The sequence below is a fragment of the Rhinolophus sinicus genome, linkage group LG09 (assembly GCF_036562045.2).
Source record: "Rhinolophus sinicus isolate RSC01 linkage group LG09, ASM3656204v1, whole genome shotgun sequence".
Taxonomy (NCBI): Eukaryota; Metazoa; Chordata; class Mammalia; order Chiroptera; family Rhinolophidae; genus Rhinolophus; species Rhinolophus sinicus.
The window spans coordinates 51195979-51216518 of record NC_133758.1 but is presented as its reverse complement, the minus strand read 5'-3'; the positions used below and the strand labels follow the sequence as shown (position 1 = coordinate 51216518).

Here is a 20540-nt window from a genome sequence, read left to right as displayed (position 1 = left end):
TCCCCCATGGAATTGTAGGCTGTGCCCCCCGCAACTAGATTGAAACAGCAACTGGACTTGGAGGTGAGCTGCTCCCTTCAGAACTAGACTGAAGGACAATGACTTGACTTGGAGCTGATGGGTCCTGGAAAAAAGTTACCCAATAAAAATTTAAAAAAATATATATATATATATAATAAATTAATATATATATATACATACATACATATAATAAAAATTTTTTAAAAAGGGATAGCATCAAGCAATGCCAGGCAGGTTTGTTTTTTTGTTGTTTATTTGTAATACTTTCCCCATTATGTTTATTATGTTTTTGTTTGAAGAGCAAAATCATCAATTTCCAAGGTTCCTTGGCTGCTAATAAAAGTTTTCACTATCATTTGGAAGAGGACTTATCCTGAAACATTCTGGCCTTAGTAGCTATATAGTGGGACAATACTTTTTTAAAAGGTAACTTGTGACATTTCCTCTATTTTACAGATTTGAATGCAGAGCAAGTTAAGGATTAAGACTTCGTGTTGTGTTCTGACTACTAGACAATACACAGCTTCTGGTATCCACAGGCTACATTGTAAGTGAAGTGGGGTAAGGGTACATAGAATAATGATTGCTATATTTTTAGATATCATTTTTTTTATAAGGAGGGAACAGAGTGCGTTTTATAAATACTGGTTTTAAAACCGTTGATCTTATCTTTGAGGAAGGAGTAATGAGAGAAAATCAAATGTAAAAAACATGTACTTGTGCTGAACTGTGAATGAAGATATTCTCACTGAAATGTCTAAACACCATACTCCCTAAAGGGACATGCTGTAACGTGTAATGCAGGTAAGATAATCAAATTCATAGGTCTTGAGCAGTATGGACAAAGTTACACAGACCCTCCTTCTTTGCTGCCTTCCCAGAGAATACTGAGATCAAATTTATTGAGGCCGAGCGACCAAAGGCAGTTAGTCACTCCATATCCTACCTAGGCTATCATTTGGTACATAACCTCTATTTTATCATGATCATGGAGAATTGTACTGGGTAGATCATCCAGATAGTTTTGTCTTTGCATGTACAGTGGCTGAAGAATAGTTGACACTCTGTAAATTTTGTGTTGTGAGATCACCAGTTAGTGTAAACAGCCAAATCCTCTTCCTTCCTCCTTCTATCCAGAATTACTAAAGTGGTAGGTGTCCACAAGACAAGTACCACAGCAGGGCAAAACCCTTACAGGTTGAGTCAGCTGGGATTGGTTTCTGTTGCTAGTTTGTAATTTCTAATGCCCTGTCATTTTGAGAGTTAGTGTCACAGTGAATTCACATAAGGGCATTCTGCAAGGTCAGGAGAGAAATACGACAATTTAGCCTTCAGTTTTAATTACTCTGTATTTGAGAAAATTAGACATACCTGGAGTCACAGATTGTATTCCAATTTTTATTACTCTCAGAAATTTAATACCTACTATACAATGTGTTCTATGTTGTAATATCTGACAGGGAAGTTTTTGGAATAGCTATGCAGAGCCCATTTTATTACACAGACATGAATTTCAGAGGATCTGATACACACAGCAGAAAAAGCTGATTAACTATTTATAATTCCCTCTCCTCCCCAAGAGTCCAGATCCCCAAACTGGCATCATTTAACAAGTCCTTGTTTTGTTCTCCACTTCAAGAGATTACCATTTTGGAGGCCTTGGATAGAACTGGAGATAAGATTAGTCATGGAGATAGGAGTGTGAAATGGAATCAGAAAACCTAGGTTTAGCCCCCACTTTGCTCTTGAGAGCTTGAGCTACTCACTTAACACATGTAAAAAAAGGAGAATAATACAAATTTCGGTTGAGTGCAAGTGCTGCCAAAATTAAACTATTCAAAGAAAAGAAAACTAATCATAGGCACCCTTCGTCGAGCACCTCCTAGATATCAAGTACTGTGCTAGGTTGCTTACATTCTTCATTAATCCCAATAATCCCAAGAGACTGTTATCATCCTTCATTTTACAAATGGGTCACACGCCTACTAAGTAAATGGCAGAATCGAGATCTAAACTGAGGCCTGCCAACACTCTTGCTGTTGGATCTCCGCTTTGTCAGCTCAGGATTAGCAGGACATGGAGGTAATACTCTGTGTCTAATAATTAAACGTGCTGGGTGTGAAAGCCGGGTGAACAAGGATGACTTTGTCACTCCACGACCAGGAAACCGGGCCCTAGGCTTTGTTACCAGCCACTTCGCAAGTGTCCCCGGCGCGCTGGGAGGCGGCGCTTCCTCCACCCGAAGGGTGGGACTCTCGGCCTCTGCTTGGCCCCAGATCGCCGCCGACGTACGTGCAGCCCTGGGGAGGGGTCGCGGGGCCGCGAAGGGCGCGTCGGCGAAAGGTTGCGGCCAACGAGGTTGTGGGCGAGGCTGGTGACCCAATAAAGCGGGCCGGGCCGCGGGAGGCCCCGCCCGGTCCCGGGCACACACCGCAGGGTCCCGGGCCGGCGGCACAGCTTGCGCGCCTTCGACCGAAGCGCTCGGCTTGAGGGTGCCTCCGGCCGAGCCTGTGAGCGCGCGCCGCCGGGCCGGGCCTGGAGTGAGGGAGGCGGGAGGAGGGATCACCCGCCACCCGGGAGCCGCACGGTGCGGCCGGGCAAGGCGGGGCGAGGCCCGGGGCCCGCCCGCCCCCGGCGTCCGGGAGCCGCTCCGCCCGCGCCCCAGTCCCGGGCCCTCGGCACGCCCCGCGCGCGCGCCCCCGCCGGCCCGTCCCTCCTCCTCGCCGCCCCTCCCGCGCGCGTCCACCGGCTCCCCGGCTCGCGCCGCTCCATGTAGCCCCGGATACCCGGGAGACCGAGGAGGAGGGGGCGACCACAAGATGGCGGGTACGTGGCCCCCTGTTCTCTGGGTGGCGCGGCGGCGGCGGCGGCGGCGCCTCCCCGCGCCCGCCCGTCTGCCGCCGCCCCGAGTGGCTGCCGGACCGAAGCCGCCGGCGCGGGGAGCCGCCGCGGGGCCGGGAGGGCGGGTGGCGGGCGGCTGGGGCGGCGCGCAGTGTCCCTGAGGCGCTGACCGGGCCTTTCTTCTCTCCCCTCGGCGCAGACCTCTCGCTGCTCCAGGAGGACCTGCAGGAGGACGCGGACGGATGTGAGTGCGCCCGCCCTGCCGTTGCTGTCGCCGGCGGCCCGCGGGGAGCGGCCGGGAAGGAAGGGCGGGTGGCGGCGGCCTGGGCCCGGCCCGGCGGGAGAACCGCCCGGCGAGGCGTGGTCCTGGACCGGCGGGGGTCCCGATTTTGAGAGAAAGTCGCGCTTTCTGGAGGAAACGGTGTGCCCCCATTCCACTGGTGAAGAGAGATGCCCTGTGTAATGTTCCAGCTCGGGTTCTGTCCCATCGCCCACCCCTCTCATCACCTCCAACTCTCTTGTGGCCCTGGGAGCTGCCAGGCCGTCTGTTTTTGAAAAAAGTAGTAGACAGAAATTTGAAATGGGAATTTGGGGTGTGTTTTTCCCTTTTTGAGTGCCTTCCGGGGGCCGCCCCTTTCCTCTCAAGCCTCCTGAGGAAGCAGGCTATGAGGAAGGAAGGTGTGTTTCCTTAGAGTTGCTCGCAAGTTAGCGGCCAGCTGTAGGGACGCCTGGTGGTCCCTGTTAGCGTCCTGGGTTCACTTGTCCCGTTTCTGATTGTATGGAGATGACTTACCTGTAATTTCACTTTAGCTCCTAGCAGTTTTTACGTTGCTCCACATCATTTGATTTGTGATTTACGGGAAGCTTAGAAGGTGTGGCCTTGGCAGGAATCGTTAGGTTTAGAAAGCATATTTCTTTAATGCAAATGTTCACAAGTTATCCAGACCTTAAATATTAAAATTTCAGCTTTCCTTTGAAACAGTGAAGTTTTACAAGTGTTGATTCTTTTGTTTTTGTTTTTTATTTTAAGTTGATATTGTTTCCAGAATAGTGTTAGGAAGGAATGTTCATTTCCTGTGTGCTTTTTTAACAACAGAAGGTAATTTGGAAATTATTCTGAATTGAAATGATAACCGTGGTAGAATGTGTGGTGTAGTTAGTGGAAAGCCTGTCTGATACTGAGATTTACTGTGACTAACATCTGTATAAGTAATTCAGAAATAGCTGCAGTTTGAAATAGCTCTTTTAAATACTGTGTGATTAATCCTTAGCATTGTCCAATATGGTTTCCCTTGCCCAAATTAAGCTTAATTTTTAAATTCCTGGATGTTTTGAGTGAAGTAAAGGGAATTTACTATTTAGAAAGATTCTATAAAAAGAGTGATTATTTTTAAAGTAATTGAACCATATGCAAGCTTACCTTTTGCTAAGTCTGGGTTTATTTTTTAAGTAAAAGCTCTCTTAAACGGAGCAGTACTCATATAGCAAAGGACAGCTTTTACATTTCATTTACTGTTTTTCCTTAGACTACTTAGCTGCCTACGAGTAAATTTAAATTGTTATTTAAAGCAGCTATTGATTTATTACAAAGTTAGGATTACAGAGCTGGCTCTGGCTTTCACCGCCAAACAGGGGCTTCTCATTGTTGTATTTTGATTCAAGACTTTGTAAATAGAAGATACATTTATTCAGCATGTGTTTAGGAATGTCTGGAGCAAGAACTTCTGCATATTCATTTATTTTCACTTAGGTGCCATGCACTCTTAAAGGAAGAGCTGCAGTGTCACTTATGTCATTGACCCTTAAGGAACATAGTCTGGAGGGGAAGGCATACCTGTGAAGAACTCAACAATGATTTATTCATGAGCCTCAAGACTTCTCTGCTCGGTTCTGAGGATGGTCACAATCCATGCCCTCTAGTGGTTTATAAGCGATTTGAATGTAAGTGTGATAATGAAGGTATTAGAGCCAGTATAGCAGAGTAGTTAATAGAAAAGAGCCAGACTGCTTTGTTCGAATCTTGGCATTGTCACTTTGGACAGACTCTTGTAACTCACTCAACCTGTCTATGCTCAAGTTTTGTTATTTGTAAATAGACATAATAATACATACCTCATAGAGTTGTTCAGAGCCTTACATAAATTAATGCATATAAAGCCCTTAGAACAGCACCTGGTAAGTAGTGAATAAATATTACGTTATTATATAAATAGTAAATAAATATTATGTGTTGCTATGACTAAAGTGTAAGGGAAGATGGAAGAAAAGAGCAGAGAAGGAAATACTGATTGTATATTATATTACAGAATTAATATAGATGTTGCTCATGCTTGCAGTTAACTTTTTTAAGGTTCTGTTCTCAGTGTGTTTTAATTTAGGATAAAACGTTAGACATTTGGAGGCACAAATAGTTTATTTGCATATTTATAATTTCATTGAAGACTTTGTTAGAATAATTGCTTACTTTTCTCAGTTGTTAGTTTTTATAGGTGGTGCTGTTGTGATGGAGGAATCTTTCCCCTTACCCTTTTTAGTTCTTGTGGCTGGTCAAATAAGTCAAAGGACATACAGTAGATTAACAGGAGAAAATCACATTGTATTACCTGTGCACGGGGAATTCACATAAGCATGAAAATTCCAAAGACAGTGAGGCAGAATGGAGATATAGATGTCATTTTGGACAAAGAGAAAGAAGGGGCTGTTTGGGAGTTCAAAGGAGACATAGGTAATTCACCGGTAGTGGAGAAAGTCCAAACAAATTCTTACTAGGCTACTCAGAAACAGTGGGACAGAGGGGAATCTAAGGAACAGATTTTTGCATGGATCCTTCCTGTGTACCACAATTCACATGTGCTGAAGTGACTATGTTAAGGTGATAATGCTAAGGTTCCCTTCCCGAAACAGGGTTTTCTATTTGAATCTCTTCAAGAAGGAAAGGGGGAGGTAAAACAAGCAACAACAAAAAAACTTGTCCTGAATTTCTTGGGCATTAATTATTTACGCTTGAAATAATCTGCTTGCCAGGACGGCACATACCTGGGAGAGCTCCCTGCCCTGATAATACCTTTACCTAGAAATTCACAAACGAGGGATCTTTGAACATGGCCAGTTGAAGGACCAGTTGCCTTCTACTGCAAAGGGAGAAAGAATGAAAAATTTTCTGATGGTGCCTAGGTTGAGAGCAAGATGTTTGGTAAGGGAATGGAGTGAAAAGGCTTTTCACATCCTAGAGAAGCTGGAGAAGGTAGAGGACCAGAGATGTCAGCGGGAATGGTGCTTGGGCTGCCTTTACAACTAGGTGGTATCTTATGAATCTTATTTTCTGTCTCAGGGAACACTGTATGGAGGCCCGCCTCGGGAGTAGTTGGACACCAGGTCCTGCCACTTCCACCAAGCGAGGTCTAAGTCAGCCGCGGAGATGGGAAGAAATTATTTTCTAGCCAAGCTCTAGAATCCTAATTGCCTTTCCTAAATGTAGAACCTAGACTAAGGCAGAAGAGAGAGTAAATACTATTGTACAGGTAATCTGGAGCTGTGGAGAATACAAGAGGACCTAGGTAGGGTCTAGATCTTGAAAGGGGGGCATTGCCAGATCTTGATAAGTGTCTCAGGTCTTTTGATTGGTTTTAAGCCCCAAAGTCTATGTATAGTGAGTAGAAAGTGGGTAGAATAGGGGAAAGCGTTGGTGAAGGACTGACTTGACTGATACCCTGGGAGAAAAAGAAACAAAATCCTAGTATGTAAAAAATGGTGTGTTGTATGTCCATGTTAAAAGGTCATAAAGGTAAATAAATAAAATTATTATTAAGTAATATTAAAATTAAGTTTAGGAAAATAATGCAATGAAAAAGTATGCTTGTTTTAATTTAAAAATGGTACTTGAAATCCTGTATCATGAAACATACTTTGAATTTCAAAGTGAAAGCAAGAAGACAGTGACTCCATTTGAATAGGTGTCTCAGCAGAGTGACTTCAGAGTTGGGTAAACCCTTCTGTTCCTTAAATAATGGAAGGCAATGCAAAATGACAGACTTTCAGAGAAAGATATTTCAAATTTATATTGTCAGTTTTCCAGAGATGCGATTTTGATTTACATTTAAGTTGCTGGATTTCTAAAATAGGTGAGGTAGGACTTAAGATACAGTGTGATTTGATGACCTAATGATTGTAAAAATAATTTCATTGAAGGAGTTTGATTGAAATTTACATTTTTGAGAAAACATTGAAGAAGAATATTGTAAAAGAATGATTATATAACACTTGATAGTTTATAGCTTTTATGAACAGTATTCTTCATAGCAGCCCTGTGATGTATAGGCTGTGGTAGTCTGATGTTAATAAAAAGTCAACTGATACACAAAGGGACTAAATTGTTTTCCGAGGAACAACATTCCTAAGTACCAGCCAGAATTTTAAGCTAGGACTCCTGATTCTAAATATTATATTTTAAATATTATCTCTTCTTAAATTGCCCAGTTTACAACATTGAGCAGCCCAAGCTTCTTGCATAGGCAATTTGTTCGAGCCATGCTTAAAATACCCTTGAAGATTAATCTAGTATGCTGCATATGGTTTAATTTAACCTAGAGAGAGATAATTAGAATGGAGCTTGCATGTAATATAGCTTACTTAGTCTTTATGTTAACTTTTCTTCCATTTGTAAGTAGCCTTTATGTAGGTCAATATTTATGTTATATATTTAGGTGATTCTGTGTTGCGCCCATAGATATTTACTAGGGTTATGTCCTCTTGTTCTATTGATCCATTTATCATTATATAATGTCCCTCTTTGTCTCTTATTATAGTCTTTGTTTCAAAGTCTATTTTGTCCGATGTAAGTACTGCTACCCCAGTTTTTATTTCATTTCCATCTGCGTGAAATACCCTTTTCCATCCCTTTTAGTCTATGTGCGTCTTTTAGTCTGAGGTAGGTCTCTTGTAGACAGGATATGCATGGGTCTTGTTTTCTTACCCATCCAGCTACCCTATGTCTTTTGATTGGAGCTTTTAATCCATTTACACTTAAATTGATTATTGATAGATACATAGTTATTGGCAAAAGGAAGAGCTTTTGGAACTGTATTATGGATATACCATACCACAGGATTTTTCAGAATTCAAGTTTTGGAATCCTTTTACACTATATTATTTTTTGGGTTTGAGGGCAGTGGTGAAAATAGAATGAATTAACAACAGATCCAGAACTAACTGGGTGTAACTGCCTAGACTGCACTCCTTTCAAAGAATCTCTGGGCCCTCTGACTACTTTTAAAAACTAGTTTCGATAATCTTCTTTAAGTCCTTGCCACACGGGGAAGTGAGAAGTAAAAAAAATTGGGGCTGTCCAGTACCAGCCTGGGAATCAGTCAAAAACCCTAGGAAGGTGCCCTTGAAAGTCATGATATTTAGAAGTGTTGTTAATAGGGATTTGGAAGAGTGAGACATGAGACTTGGGAGCATGTTTTAATTGCCATCAACAAGACTGGATAGAAGAAATCTTTATTTAGAGACAGTATAATTGATACCCTAGAAAAGAGTGCTTAATGATTTTAATGGTACATACGTATAGAATCAGTTAATGCTGCCTTGGGTAATAATTCCCCCTATAGAATTTTTTTTTAAAAAAGAAAGAAAAAGGGGAGGGAGGAGAACCCTTTGTAAATTATACATGTTGACTGCCTGGGATTGTAGCTGTACCGACAAAAACAAACAAGAAAAACCCTCCCTAGATACATAGGTTTTTGTTTATTCTTTCTGGCTATTAAAGGTAAATAGCCCTTGCTGCTGGTCAAGTTCATTAGTCTGCCACATTTGTTTGATCACAGGTTTATTATTTTATTTCTGGTCCTTTTACCTCTCAGTTCCTCTTCTCATCAAAACAAAGAATTTACATTAATTTATTAAACTATTGTTACTTCTACATTTGCCTTGTATTTTGGAATTTTGGATTGTTTTTCTTTTGATGGCAGTTTTTGCCATCAACTGCGTGATAGGGTGAGCAGACCCTAAACTCAAACTAAGGTGTTGTTTTGCTTTTAGCTTGGATCTGAACATAAAACTAATTTAATGTTTTGGGAAGAAGAGTGAGGTGGCACACCTGTGGAATTTTGACTAAAGAGGTTAAAAAGCCTTCTTTCCCTGTAACTTCTAACAAGGTACTTTTGTACAGATCTTTCAGTTGGCAGATCACCTAACGATCCCGCTCTCCAAATCCATCCCCCGACTCTCCTATGTCAAGTCTTCTTAGCTCCTTATCCCCCTAGACTTAGGAGCAGACTTGTTTTCTGGCCTAATTGGTGTCACTTTGGTTGGTATTTGAGCCTTTATCATGCTATAATTCTGAAATAATATGCCAGTATAGTTTTGTGTAGGGGAAAAGAGCACTGGGCTTTGTAAATCTTTAGACCTGTGTTCAATTTATAACTCTTGCCATTTATTTATTGTATAATCTTGAGCAAGTTACTTTTCTCAGCTGTTCTGTCTTTAAATTGTTGATGGGGTTTGGATTGTTTCTGGCTTTTTACTATTACAAATAAAGCTGCATGAGCATTCATGTACAAAGTCTGTGTGGATATACATGTTTTTTCTCTTGTATATACGCTTAGGAGTGGAATAGCTGGTTATCTTTTTATTTATTTATTTATGAAGAGGGCACAGCTCATAGCGGCTCATATGGTGATCGAACCGACAACCTTGGTGTTATTAGTACCATGCTCTAACCAACTGAGCTAACTGGCCACCCCAGGGTATCTTTTTTAAGAAACTGCGAAAGTGTTTTCCAAAGTAGCTATACCATTTTACACTCCCACTGGCAGTATGTACTTCATCCCCTTGTCAACACTTGGTGTGGGCTGTCTTCATTTTAGCCGTTCTATTAAATGGTAGTGGTTTTTCTTTGTAGTTTGAATTTGCATTTCCTTAATGACTAATGCGCTCATCTTTTCATGTGCTCATTTACCATTTACATGTCTTCTTTGATTAAGTGTCCAAATCTTTTGCCCATTTTTTATCGGGTTATTTATTAAGTTTTATTTATTAAGTTTTCAGAGATCTTTATTTCAGATACAACTCTATCATTTTGCAGATATTATTTGCCATCTGTGACTTGTCTTTTCATTGTCTTAACTGTATTTCAAAGAGCAGAAGTTTTGGATTTTGATGTTCAACTTATTATTTTTCACAGATGACCTGTATCAGATTGAGAAAATTCCCTGAATTTCCTGAAAGCTTTTTTAAAATTAGGAATGGATGTTGGATTTTGTCAAATGCTTTTTCTGCATCTATGATATTTATTCTTTTTCAGTTTTTTAATATGATGAATAACACTGATTTTTTAAAAAGTAAATATTGTTTATTTTTTTAGTGGGAGTTTCAAATATATAAAAGCTAATGAGCCATCGTATATACCCACCACTTAGCTTCAACTTGCATTTATCCCCCTTTAACATCTGTACTTTTATGGGTGTAAGGAAGGAGTAGTCAGAGTACTTTAAAGACATCCATCCCAGGTTTAGTTAAAATTTTATTTTAACTAAATATGTCACAATGGGTATTCTTGAAGTGTGATGTTTTAGTCGGTGAACAGAAGGACACCTAAGGTTATGGTAAGGCATGGTAATTTATGAAAGTTTAAATGATTAAATTCTTTAGACCTTTGCTTTGCTGGTTCTACTACTATATCTGTATAATTACTAAACCCACTTACATTTTAATCATATTGATCACCAGATTAAGAGAAGCAACATCTTGTTTATTTTTATCTTGTTAAAAGCACATTTCACCCCTTTAGGTCAACCTTAAATTGTGGTAAAGGAATATTGGTAAACAAAAGTTGACTTTTATATATTTTAAATTGGTTTGCTATATCTAGAGGATCGATAAACTTTTTAAATTGTATCTAGAGGGTCATATAAACTTTTAAAATTTGAGTTGTGCTATGCTTCTGGTAAGCCAGTGATCCCAGAATTACTGACATCAAGAGCTAGAGAACAGATAATATATTTGTCTCTTTCATTTTAAACACAAGGAATTTAGGCTCAAGTTCTCACAGATAAAGGTGGTGTGGTGGCAGAGGCTAGAACACAATTGAGACCTTGTAGGTTTTAATATTTTCCTAGGTATCATTTAACATAGTTCTTTAACTTGCTGCAAAAGGGAGATGGGAGAAATTTCTGGATTTAAACAGATTTTTAAGTTACCATTTCCTGTCATACTGTATGTTGGACATTGTGCTTTAACCTTATAACATTCCTGTGAGGTATGTAGTCCCACAATAGTGGTACCTGATGAGGCTTATCTAACGGTTAATTTACTCAGTTACCTAACTTGAAAGTGGTCGGTTAAATTTAAATCTGACATAATATTTATTACTTTATTACTTTTTATTATTGTGCTCTTACTGCTTTCAATTTTGGCTTCCCTTAATTTATCACTTATTTAGATCATTTAACCTACTAAAGTTTCTAGAGGATATAAAATAAAGGTAATAGTATGCTTTAAGTATTTGGTGGATAAAATAATTTTTGTCCTGTCTGTCATGGGAATGTCTGTCATGGGAATGTTAGAAGCAAAATATACCCTTTTCTTTGTTTAAAGCACTAGTGTATGAGGGAGCCCGTCATTGGAGTAAAAGTGGGTGAGAACATCGCCTCGATCTGATGTGTCTTAATCCTATCACTAGGAATGACTTGAAGTGATCATTCCAACATCTTACTGCTGAATTTATATTTAAATTTATATATACTGCTTTGAATTTATATTCAAAGTCAGATTTGGTATAAATAATTTTTACATTGAAATCTATCAACTTAGTTTTTGGAAGAATTAAGACCATCAAGACTTCAGATAAGTTCAAGACTTCATTTATTGGGGATTGGCAGTAATTTCGACCTGAATTAGCTCAAATTTTATATTTGTATTAGGTTGGTGCAAACGTAATTGCAGTTTAAAAGGTTAAAAATAATTGCAAAAACTGCAATTACATTTGCATCAACCTAAGATTAACCTATGGAAAAAAGGATTGCTAACCAAAATAATTGGGTCAGTAGACTATACAGAAAATACTTACTCACTGAAGTAATGTATGGAGAGCCACATCTGCAAGTGCTTTGATATGTTGCGTATTTCTGTCAAATACTGTTCAGAAAGCATGATTGGTAACTAATTTGAAAGTAGATAAACATACAACTGCCTTATTTATTTACATGTATATTTTAGGGAAATCTTTTTTGAAATATTCATAGAGAACTTCAGCAAATTCTTGCTTAAACTCAATTGTGAGATTAAACATGCTATAGGACAATTTTGTACCTAATTAGTAAAGGTTATTTCTAAGGATTTAGTAAACTTTTAATATTTATATTTGAAGAGAAGACTTTTTTTGAAGGAAAGATTTCTGATAAACGTCACAAAGTACAAATTGAAACTTGATAGACGTGTTGCTTAAGGCTATAAGATCCTTTAAATTTGTTATTTATCTTTTTCTATTAGATTTTTTTTCCCCAAGCAATGACTTAATTGCATTTCTGCTGTATCAGTAGACTAGGGATTGGAAAATTTCTGTAAAGGGCCAGATAGTAAATATTTTAGGTTTTGTGGGTCATGTGCTCTCTGTTTAAACTACTCAGATCTGCCCTTTTAGGATGAAAGCAGCCATAGACAATACATAAATGAATGAGCATAGCTGTCTTCCAATAAAACTTTTTATTTACAAAAACAGACATGGGCTGGTGATGGAAGAACTGACTCTGGGTGGTGAACACACAATGGGATTTATAGATGATGTAATACAGAATTGTACACCTGAAATCCATGTAATTTTACTAACAGTTGTCACCCCAATAAATTAAACAAACAAACAAAAAAAACAGACATGGGCTAGTTTAATCTGCTGGCCATAGTTTGCTGACCCTGCACTATAATATAAGCCCAAGGTCTATAACATTTTTTCTTCTTACCCATAGCTGAGTGCCCAGCACACAGTAGGCCTTCACATACTTGCTGAGATGAATCTTGTTTTTTTCTGACCAAGCTAAATAAGGCCATAAACCTAACTTGCAATCAAATAATGAAATAATTTATTTTTAAATTAAACTTGTTACTTTGAAAACTTTCAGATCTATACAGAGTTGCACAGGTGTTATAGTTAATTCCCAAAACTCACATTCAGCCATTAGCATTTTGCCAATTTGCTATATTTTTCTCTATACAATTTTTTATATATACATACACAATGGAGTATATACATTATTATTTTTTAAATTTTACTTTATTTTTTTTTAAGGAGGGCGCAGCTCACAGTGGCCCATGCGGGGATCAAACTGGCAATCTTGGTGCTACCAGCACCACACTCTAACCTACTGAGCTAACCGGCCACCCCAAATATACATTATTCTTAATCTTAACTTCTTTTCATCTTTTAAAGTGTAGAGATTATGACCTTTAGCCTGTCATCTCCTAAGAGCAAGGCCATTTTCTCAGTCAGCAACCAAATGCAGAAAAGGTAACATTGGCACAATTGAATTATGTAATATGTAGTTCGTTTTCAAATTTCAGAAATTATCCAGTAGCGTTCTTTATAGCAACTATCTCGTCAATCCAGGTTCCTGCATTGCATTCACTTGTCATGTCTCTTTAATTAATTTGGAATAATTTCTCAGCTTTTTGTCTTTCATGCTATTGATATTTTTGAAGAGTCAATTTGGTTTTATCTGTTTCTCATGATTTGATTCAGGTTATGCATTTGGGGGGTGGGCAGGAATGCTATGTAAGACTGATTTTTCTCAGTGACTCATCTCAAAAGCACCTGATGTCAGTTGTCCATTATTGGTGGTGGTAATTTTTAACCACTTGGTTAAAGTGATGTCTTCCAGATTTCTCCACTTAAGGATTTTGTTTTTTCCTTTTGTAATTAGGAAAGGAAATAATTTGGCTGGGGAAATAGCCCATTCCCAACCAAACTTTTATGGAGTAGTGTTAGAATGTGTTGATGGTTCTTACCTGAAGCAATAACGTTTACTGACTGTCATTCTGCTTTACAGAAGAGCTTACCCTCCCTCTCTATTCATTTATTGGTTTATTTATTTGTTATTAATAAAATATTATTTTGAAGCCCCATATCTTAGGTAGCTCTAATAAAAATGATTGCATCTCTGTGGTGTATCTCGTTATCTTGCATTTTCTAAAATATAAAGACTTGGGAAACAAAAGAAAATTTGGCAAGTTTATTGTGGCCTAAGCAGTATCAAGGGAAAAATTGAAGGGGAGGACCGACCTTCAGCTTTTTTTGTTTTAGGGGGTATTGTTAGAGGCAGTGTGTGGAATAGAATGTTGTTTTGATCAAGCTTGGTGAAAAGTTAGGTTGTATAAATTAATCAGTTCTTTTTGGTATGGTACTTCTCAAAGGCATTTATAATTAATATGCTAATGGCTTGTGAATACATATCTTGGAGGATAAAGCATGGTTTAAAGACCCTTGTACCCTCAAGTATCTCTAGGGACTTCTTTTTCATTAACAAATATTAATGAATGCGCATTCTTCAGAAAATGCCTTAGATGTTGCTTTTTAGGTAATAAAAAGATTAGCAAGACAGTCTTTGTCTTCAGGAAATTTATCTGCTTTGGGGTGAGGGAAGGTAGAAGAAAATGAGAAAGGAAAAACTAACTCAAACATTGCAGTTGCTGGCAGAGTAAAAGCAAGGGCCCCAAGACTGGGGAATTCAAACTGTAAGAGCTAAAAAATTTAATACTTTTCCTGCCACCTAAGTGGTTCTAGCTGGCTAATAGTCAAATTAACAGAGACAGATTAACATGAGAAAATAAAATGTTTAATACATACGCATGTGGAATTCACTAAGCATGAGAATTCCAGACAGTGAGGCATTTCACATTTTTGGACAAAGGAGACAGGTAGGGCAGGGTATTAGATTTCAGAAGTGAGAATGGGCAATTTACAGGTAGTTGAGGAAGAATGGAACATACAGGACAGGAAAATTCTTGCTGGGCAACTCAGAAACAATGGGACACAGGGTATTAGCTGGCAGGCCCCTGCTATTTCCCATACTTATTTCAAATGAGGCTAAGTCCAACATTCTAAGATTTCCTTCCTGAAGCAGGGGGAGGGTCAGAGTTTCTTTTTGAGTCTTTTTCTTAATAAACAGCTTAAAATCAATATCCCAAAAAGGCGTCTTTGGGTTGGCAAAACTTCGGTTCCTTGCAGAAGGACGAGATCTTAATTTGAAAAATAGAAAACGCTTCATTGATGGTTTTGTAAATAGGTACATTTAAACAGATCTCAGATGATAAAGAGGGCAGAAATAGGACAGATGGAATCACATGACAGGAAAGTAGGGGGCACTCGGACCCTAGCATGGACTATGTGCAGTGGAGGAAAATAGGTCGCAGCCAGATCTTGAAGACTATTGAATTACAGCATGAGAAAGTTGTACCTTAATTCATATTGCCTGGGAGGTGGGAGTGGGGAAGGGGGAGGGAAGAAAGGAAGCGGGGTGGGGGTGGGGTATATTACAGAGTAGTACTTCAGGAAAATTGAAGTGGTTCTGATACACAAACCAGATTAGAATGAGGGTAGACTGGAAGTAGATGGTTTGAGGCAGTTGTAATAGTATAAGGCAGTGGTCTTCAAACTTAATTATACCTCCTAAAATATTTTTGTATACTCTGTATCATACATTTTAAACTTCAGGTTATTTTTAAAATAATACTGTTATAGCATTTTAAAAATGGAGTCTAAATACCACAGCACTTTGATACCCACTATCATCCATTTTCAAAAATTCAAGAATATACTCTTTAAATTGGGAGTTTTACATTGTTCTTTTTTCTTCTTGCTCTCTTTTCATTTCCTACACAGCGTTTAAAATATATTTTTATGCTTGAAAGTTTTATTGATTACCTTGTTACAATTCTTTGCACCAAAATATGTACATGAAGAGAAATTTAAATTTTTAATTTCCTGTGGCCATAAAACTTAATTTTTTGTTTCCATTAATTAATACTCGGTTAATTATTCAGAATGCATTACAAATGATGATAAACACTTTGAATCAAAATTTTATTGATTAGACATCTCAATGAAATGGATGAGGCTTTATTAAAAATAATTATGTATTCATGGATGAATATAATTTATTGCTAGAATGAGACAATATTTAGCATCAATTTCTACATTTTAAGAGCTATAAGCACTGAGAAATTTTGTTGACATAAGTTGATGGAAAGAGTTTTGTTAGTGCCACTAATTTCCTTGAACTTCTTCCAACATATGTGCTGAAAATTATAAAAATTATTATTATTATTATTATTATTTTTAAGGAGAGCACAGCTCACAGTGGCCCATGCAGGGATCGAACCAGCAACCTTGGCGTTATTGGCACCACGCTCTAACCAACTGAGCTAACCAGCCACCCCTACAAAAATTATTTTAATGAGCTATCTATCAGTCAAATTCTTTTGAAAGCAAAGGATTGAAAAATACCTTACTGGTAAAAGTATTTATTACTGTCTTTAGCGAGTTGATCTCATAACACTTTCATAACTACTTCAAAGGGTCCCTTTGTTTGGCAATGTAGTTTTCTGCCTTGGCTGTGCATCAAGTGGATCCCTGTGCATCAAGTGGATCCCCGTGCATCAAGGGCATCAACTGTAGCCTTGAGATAGTTGAGAGATACGCCTTTCTTTGTCTAAGAGGAGGAAAGAGATTGTGATCCAAAACCCCCAGGCACATTTTTGGGGTTGAGAACTGTAAGTTGGGGTCCAGAATATCCTTTAAAGTTATCCATTTTATTTATTCTCAGGAAAATCTTTGTCTACCTCACCATGTAGTTTGAATACCCTAGTTTGCTCTAAGCAAAAGATACCAGAGCCTCTGAATTAGGGTGTTGGGAACTCAGAGGTGGGAACACAGAATACTTTATAAAAGTAGAATTTATAGTTCTTAACAACTGATTTAGATATTGGGGCAAGAAAAGATACGGTAAAAAAAGTAACTGTAAACCTCATGTTTGAGAACTCAAGGTTATTGGGAAGAATGATGGTAATTGAAAAGTCATGAGGAAGAGCTGATTTTATAAGATCAGTTTGGACAGTTTAATTTTTCAGAACAAATGCAGCATTGAGGTAGAGATTCTATGAAGTACTTGCAAGTGTGGATCTGGGGATCAGGGCAGGAGAATTTTGAGGGTCATCTGCATTGTGATTGTTGAAGCTGTGGATTATGAAAGGGAGAGGTGTGTGTGTGTGAGAGAGAGAGAGAGGGTAGAGGAAGAGGGAGGCATGTATGAGGACAAAAGTAGAGGGAAATTATTTACATAAAAGTAAGAGGCAAGAATAGTCCAGAAAGATAGAGAAATACTCAGGATTTTGTGCCTCCAGAGAACTCATGAAAAGAGAATTTAAAAGGAGGCTTCTGGGATAGGACGAGTCAGCCTTATCAAATGCTGTAGGGAAGTAAGACAGTAGATCTAAGAAGGGTCCCCTAATTTTGGCAAATTACTGCTAATTTTTGAGAAGAGACTCAGGAGTGAAAGAGAAATAGGTGAGGAGGTGAAAGCTGAGAAGGAACTACACCTTTAAGAAGTTTTTATGAAAAAGTTGTTTTAGAGAATAGCAAGCTTATGTTCTATATTTATTGTGTCAGAAAAAACACCATGTAGTCAGAATTGCTCGTAATCACCTTTACTCGTAAAGTATGGTATACATGGCCATATTTACAAGTCTAAACAGCCAAATTTTCCTTCCATCATTGTAGCATTATTTCTGTAGTTGAGTCCTAAATGAGGTGGTTGGTATTTAAAGGCCATGTAGTTGGAAAAATACATCTATAAACAGTGGTTGTGAGATGTTCCATTTTGAGAAGCATGTGAGAACAGCTGAAGCACTTTTTATCTCCTCCTGGTTCTTTTAGGCATACATATATATGTCATTAATTTTTGCTCCAAAAGATGCATTAGAGCTGATTGTCCAGCTAGGTCTTATTTTCGGGGAAACACGGTAGTATTGATGCAGATAGAGAACTCTGTCGCCATTGAGTTAGAATGTTGTACTTTTGAGGAGACTAGGGCTTCTATGTACTCCTTCCTTTGTTCTTTGACAACTAGTCGTGTAGGATAACTGGGAGAGGAGTGAAATGAGGCTTGGGGTCCTCTTAGAATGCTGTGTAAAGACAGGTTGCTCGGCTTGGAAAAGCCATCATGATCTTTGCTGCTTTCTTAATTTTAAAAAGATAAATGATGGTTTTAATTAATAATTGATAATTTAAATCAAATTTTATTATAGCATAGTAAAATAAGAATATATGCTGCCCGGAGTTGTCTGTTGCTTAAAGGAGGTAACTTGAATTTAACTAAGTTGTTACTTAGAAAAATTTCAAATGCGATTCCAAATTATAGGGTGGTAATGTGATTTCTCTAGTCAGGTAAGAGGATTTTGTACAATGTAATAATATTACTCTTTAAAAATTAGAAGGCTAGATTGATTTTGGTTTGTCACCTTTCCCTACTCCCCTTGACTCAAGTTTGTGTGAACCCTTGTGCCCTACTAAATTACTTGTCATTTTCTAAACATGACATGGTTTTCCTTGACTCTCCCTGTCTTTCAATTTCTATGCTTATACCCTCTTCCTGCCCTCTGTCCTGCCTTGGCAAACTCCTGTATCTTCTTAGAATTGGCATAGGAAGAGATTAATTAACTACAATAACTAGTAATAAAATACAGCAATTCTAACAATATACTGAAGTAAAAGCTATGTGAACATGGGGGTGGTCTCTCAAAAAATCTTATTGTACTGTACTCACCCTTTTTCTTTTTGTGATAATGTGAGATGATACAATGCCTACGTGATGAAATGAAGTGAGATGAATTGTGAGGTAGTGTTAGGCTATTTACTGACTTGATGATAAGTCTCCTAAGTGGTTGGAAAGTGTGTGCAGCGTGGATGCACTGGACAAAGGTCTGACATCCCAGGCAGGCAGGATGGAGCGGGACAGTTCAGGATTCCATCCTGCCACTCATTCCGTTGTCATTTTTTTAGTATTCCATTTTAATTCTTTGGTTGACTTTTTAGTATCCTTTCTTGTATGTCTTAGAGATTACTGCTAAGGATTGTATTTGCACCTTTAATTTATCATAATCTATTTAAAGTTAATGTACAACTTTGCATAAGCTATAGGATTCTTGTAGCAGTATAGCTAAATGTACTCCCGCTGTGCTATCTGTTTTATCTGAGGATATTATTGATTGTACCATCACTTAGGGTACATGCTGTAGGATTTTTTTCATTAGCGATGATGGTTTTTTAAAATTACTGATTATATTTGAGTTTTTCCTTGTAACCTATGGCAGACATTTGCAGGATGAGGGTAAGATTTAAGTGTGGAGTATTTTTGTGGCCTCCATAAAGATGAAATCCAGAACCTTACTAGTCCAATCAAGAGTTGATGAGGAAATTGTGAATCTGGAGAGGATGATCTAGGCCAGAGTGACAGGAGGCGGCAGTACTGGGAAATGGAAAGTAACTTTTGTCACCAGTGCGCCTGCTAGAGTGGAACATCTCCTTTTGTATCAAAGTAATTATCAACCATGATAGAGTGGTCACAAAAGTTGAAGCAAAATACGACTTTGTTACCCTCTCCTAGGAGTATGTTTCTCAAATATGGTTGTTCAGCAATCTGCATTTGAATTAGTGGGGGTATTTATTAAAAACGAATGCTTCTGGGCCTTACTCCAAACTTATATCATCAGTGTCTGCATATGAGATTTGGGTATCGGCATTTAGAGGTAAGTGTTCCAAGCTTATCTTGAACCACAGCTATGTTTGACAATCACTGCTCTAGAAGTCTTCCCACTGCCCCTGGCTTTCTATGGATCAATGTTATTAATGTTAATCTTTAAGATTAACAAGTGTAAGTCTGACAAAAACAGGTTTAGTCATAATCATAGAATTCTAGAGCCTAAAGTACCTTCAAAGTCATGCTCGTTCAACAGTCTTAGGTCACAGAGGAGAAAACAGGCCAAATGAGAGTGTCAGTGGTTTTTACAACTCTGGTTTGTAATTAAGATACTTTGTTGTGAATTGAAGATCAGAATAACCTTTTCTGCACTTCGGAAGAAATTAAATTGCATAAAACTTTTCTGCACTTCGGAAGAAATTATTTTGCACAAAATTTTCTGCACTTCGGAAGAAATTATTTTGTGTTAGGTGTTATTTGTAATCCAGCTTGACAATCTGCCTTTTGATTGGGCTATTTAGACCATTTGCACTTAGTGTTATTATTGATATTGTTGGGTATAAGTCTCTCATCTTACTATTTCCATCTATTTGTCCTCTTTCTTTTATCCTCCTTTTTTGCCTTTCTTTGGATTGAGTATTTTTTATGATTCATTTTATGGCCTATATTGGCTTACTAGCTGTATGTCTGGTTAATTTTTAATGGTTGCTACAGTTTATAATTGGTGTACATCTTCTAATTTATTGCAGTCTACTTTCAAGTAATATGTATCTTTTCACATTCAGTATAAGAGCTTTAGGACAGTATACTTTACTCTTTTCCTGCCTTTGTGCTATTGTAGTCATACTTGTTTTTCTGTATATGTGACAAAGTCCAGGGTACATTTTTTAACTTTTTATTTTACAGTACATATTTTTGCTTTAGTCATTTATC

At 38.2% G+C, this 20540-nt stretch overlaps 1 protein-coding gene and 1 non-coding gene across 9 annotated transcripts in view; one reads left to right on the top strand and one right to left on the bottom strand.

The window, feature by feature from the left end:
- The first annotated feature begins 2224 nt into the window (after positions 1-2224).
- PPP4R1 (protein phosphatase 4 regulatory subunit 1) overlaps positions 2225-20540 on the top strand; it is a 65500-nt gene continuing 47184 nt past the window's right edge. For 2 of the 8 annotated variants that reach the window (XM_074340366.1, XM_074340364.1), the window contains exons 1-3: positions 2687-2847; positions 3062-3106; positions 4613-4803. In XM_074340366.1, coding sequence (XP_074196467.1) covers positions 4725-4803 — 79 coding nt within the window. In that variant the 5' untranslated portion in view covers positions 2687-2847; positions 3062-3106; positions 4613-4724. Of the gene's footprint in view, positions 2310-2449; positions 2532-2686; positions 2848-3061; positions 3107-4612; positions 4804-20540 lie in introns of those variants that run through there. The other 6 variants (XM_074340367.1, XM_074340365.1, XM_074340370.1 and 3 more) reach the window with 5 other exon arrangements.
- Positions 16212-16285, bottom strand: TRNAI-AAU (transfer RNA isoleucine (anticodon AAU)). The gene has a single exon. It is a non-coding gene; the product is annotated as a tRNA-Ile (tRNA).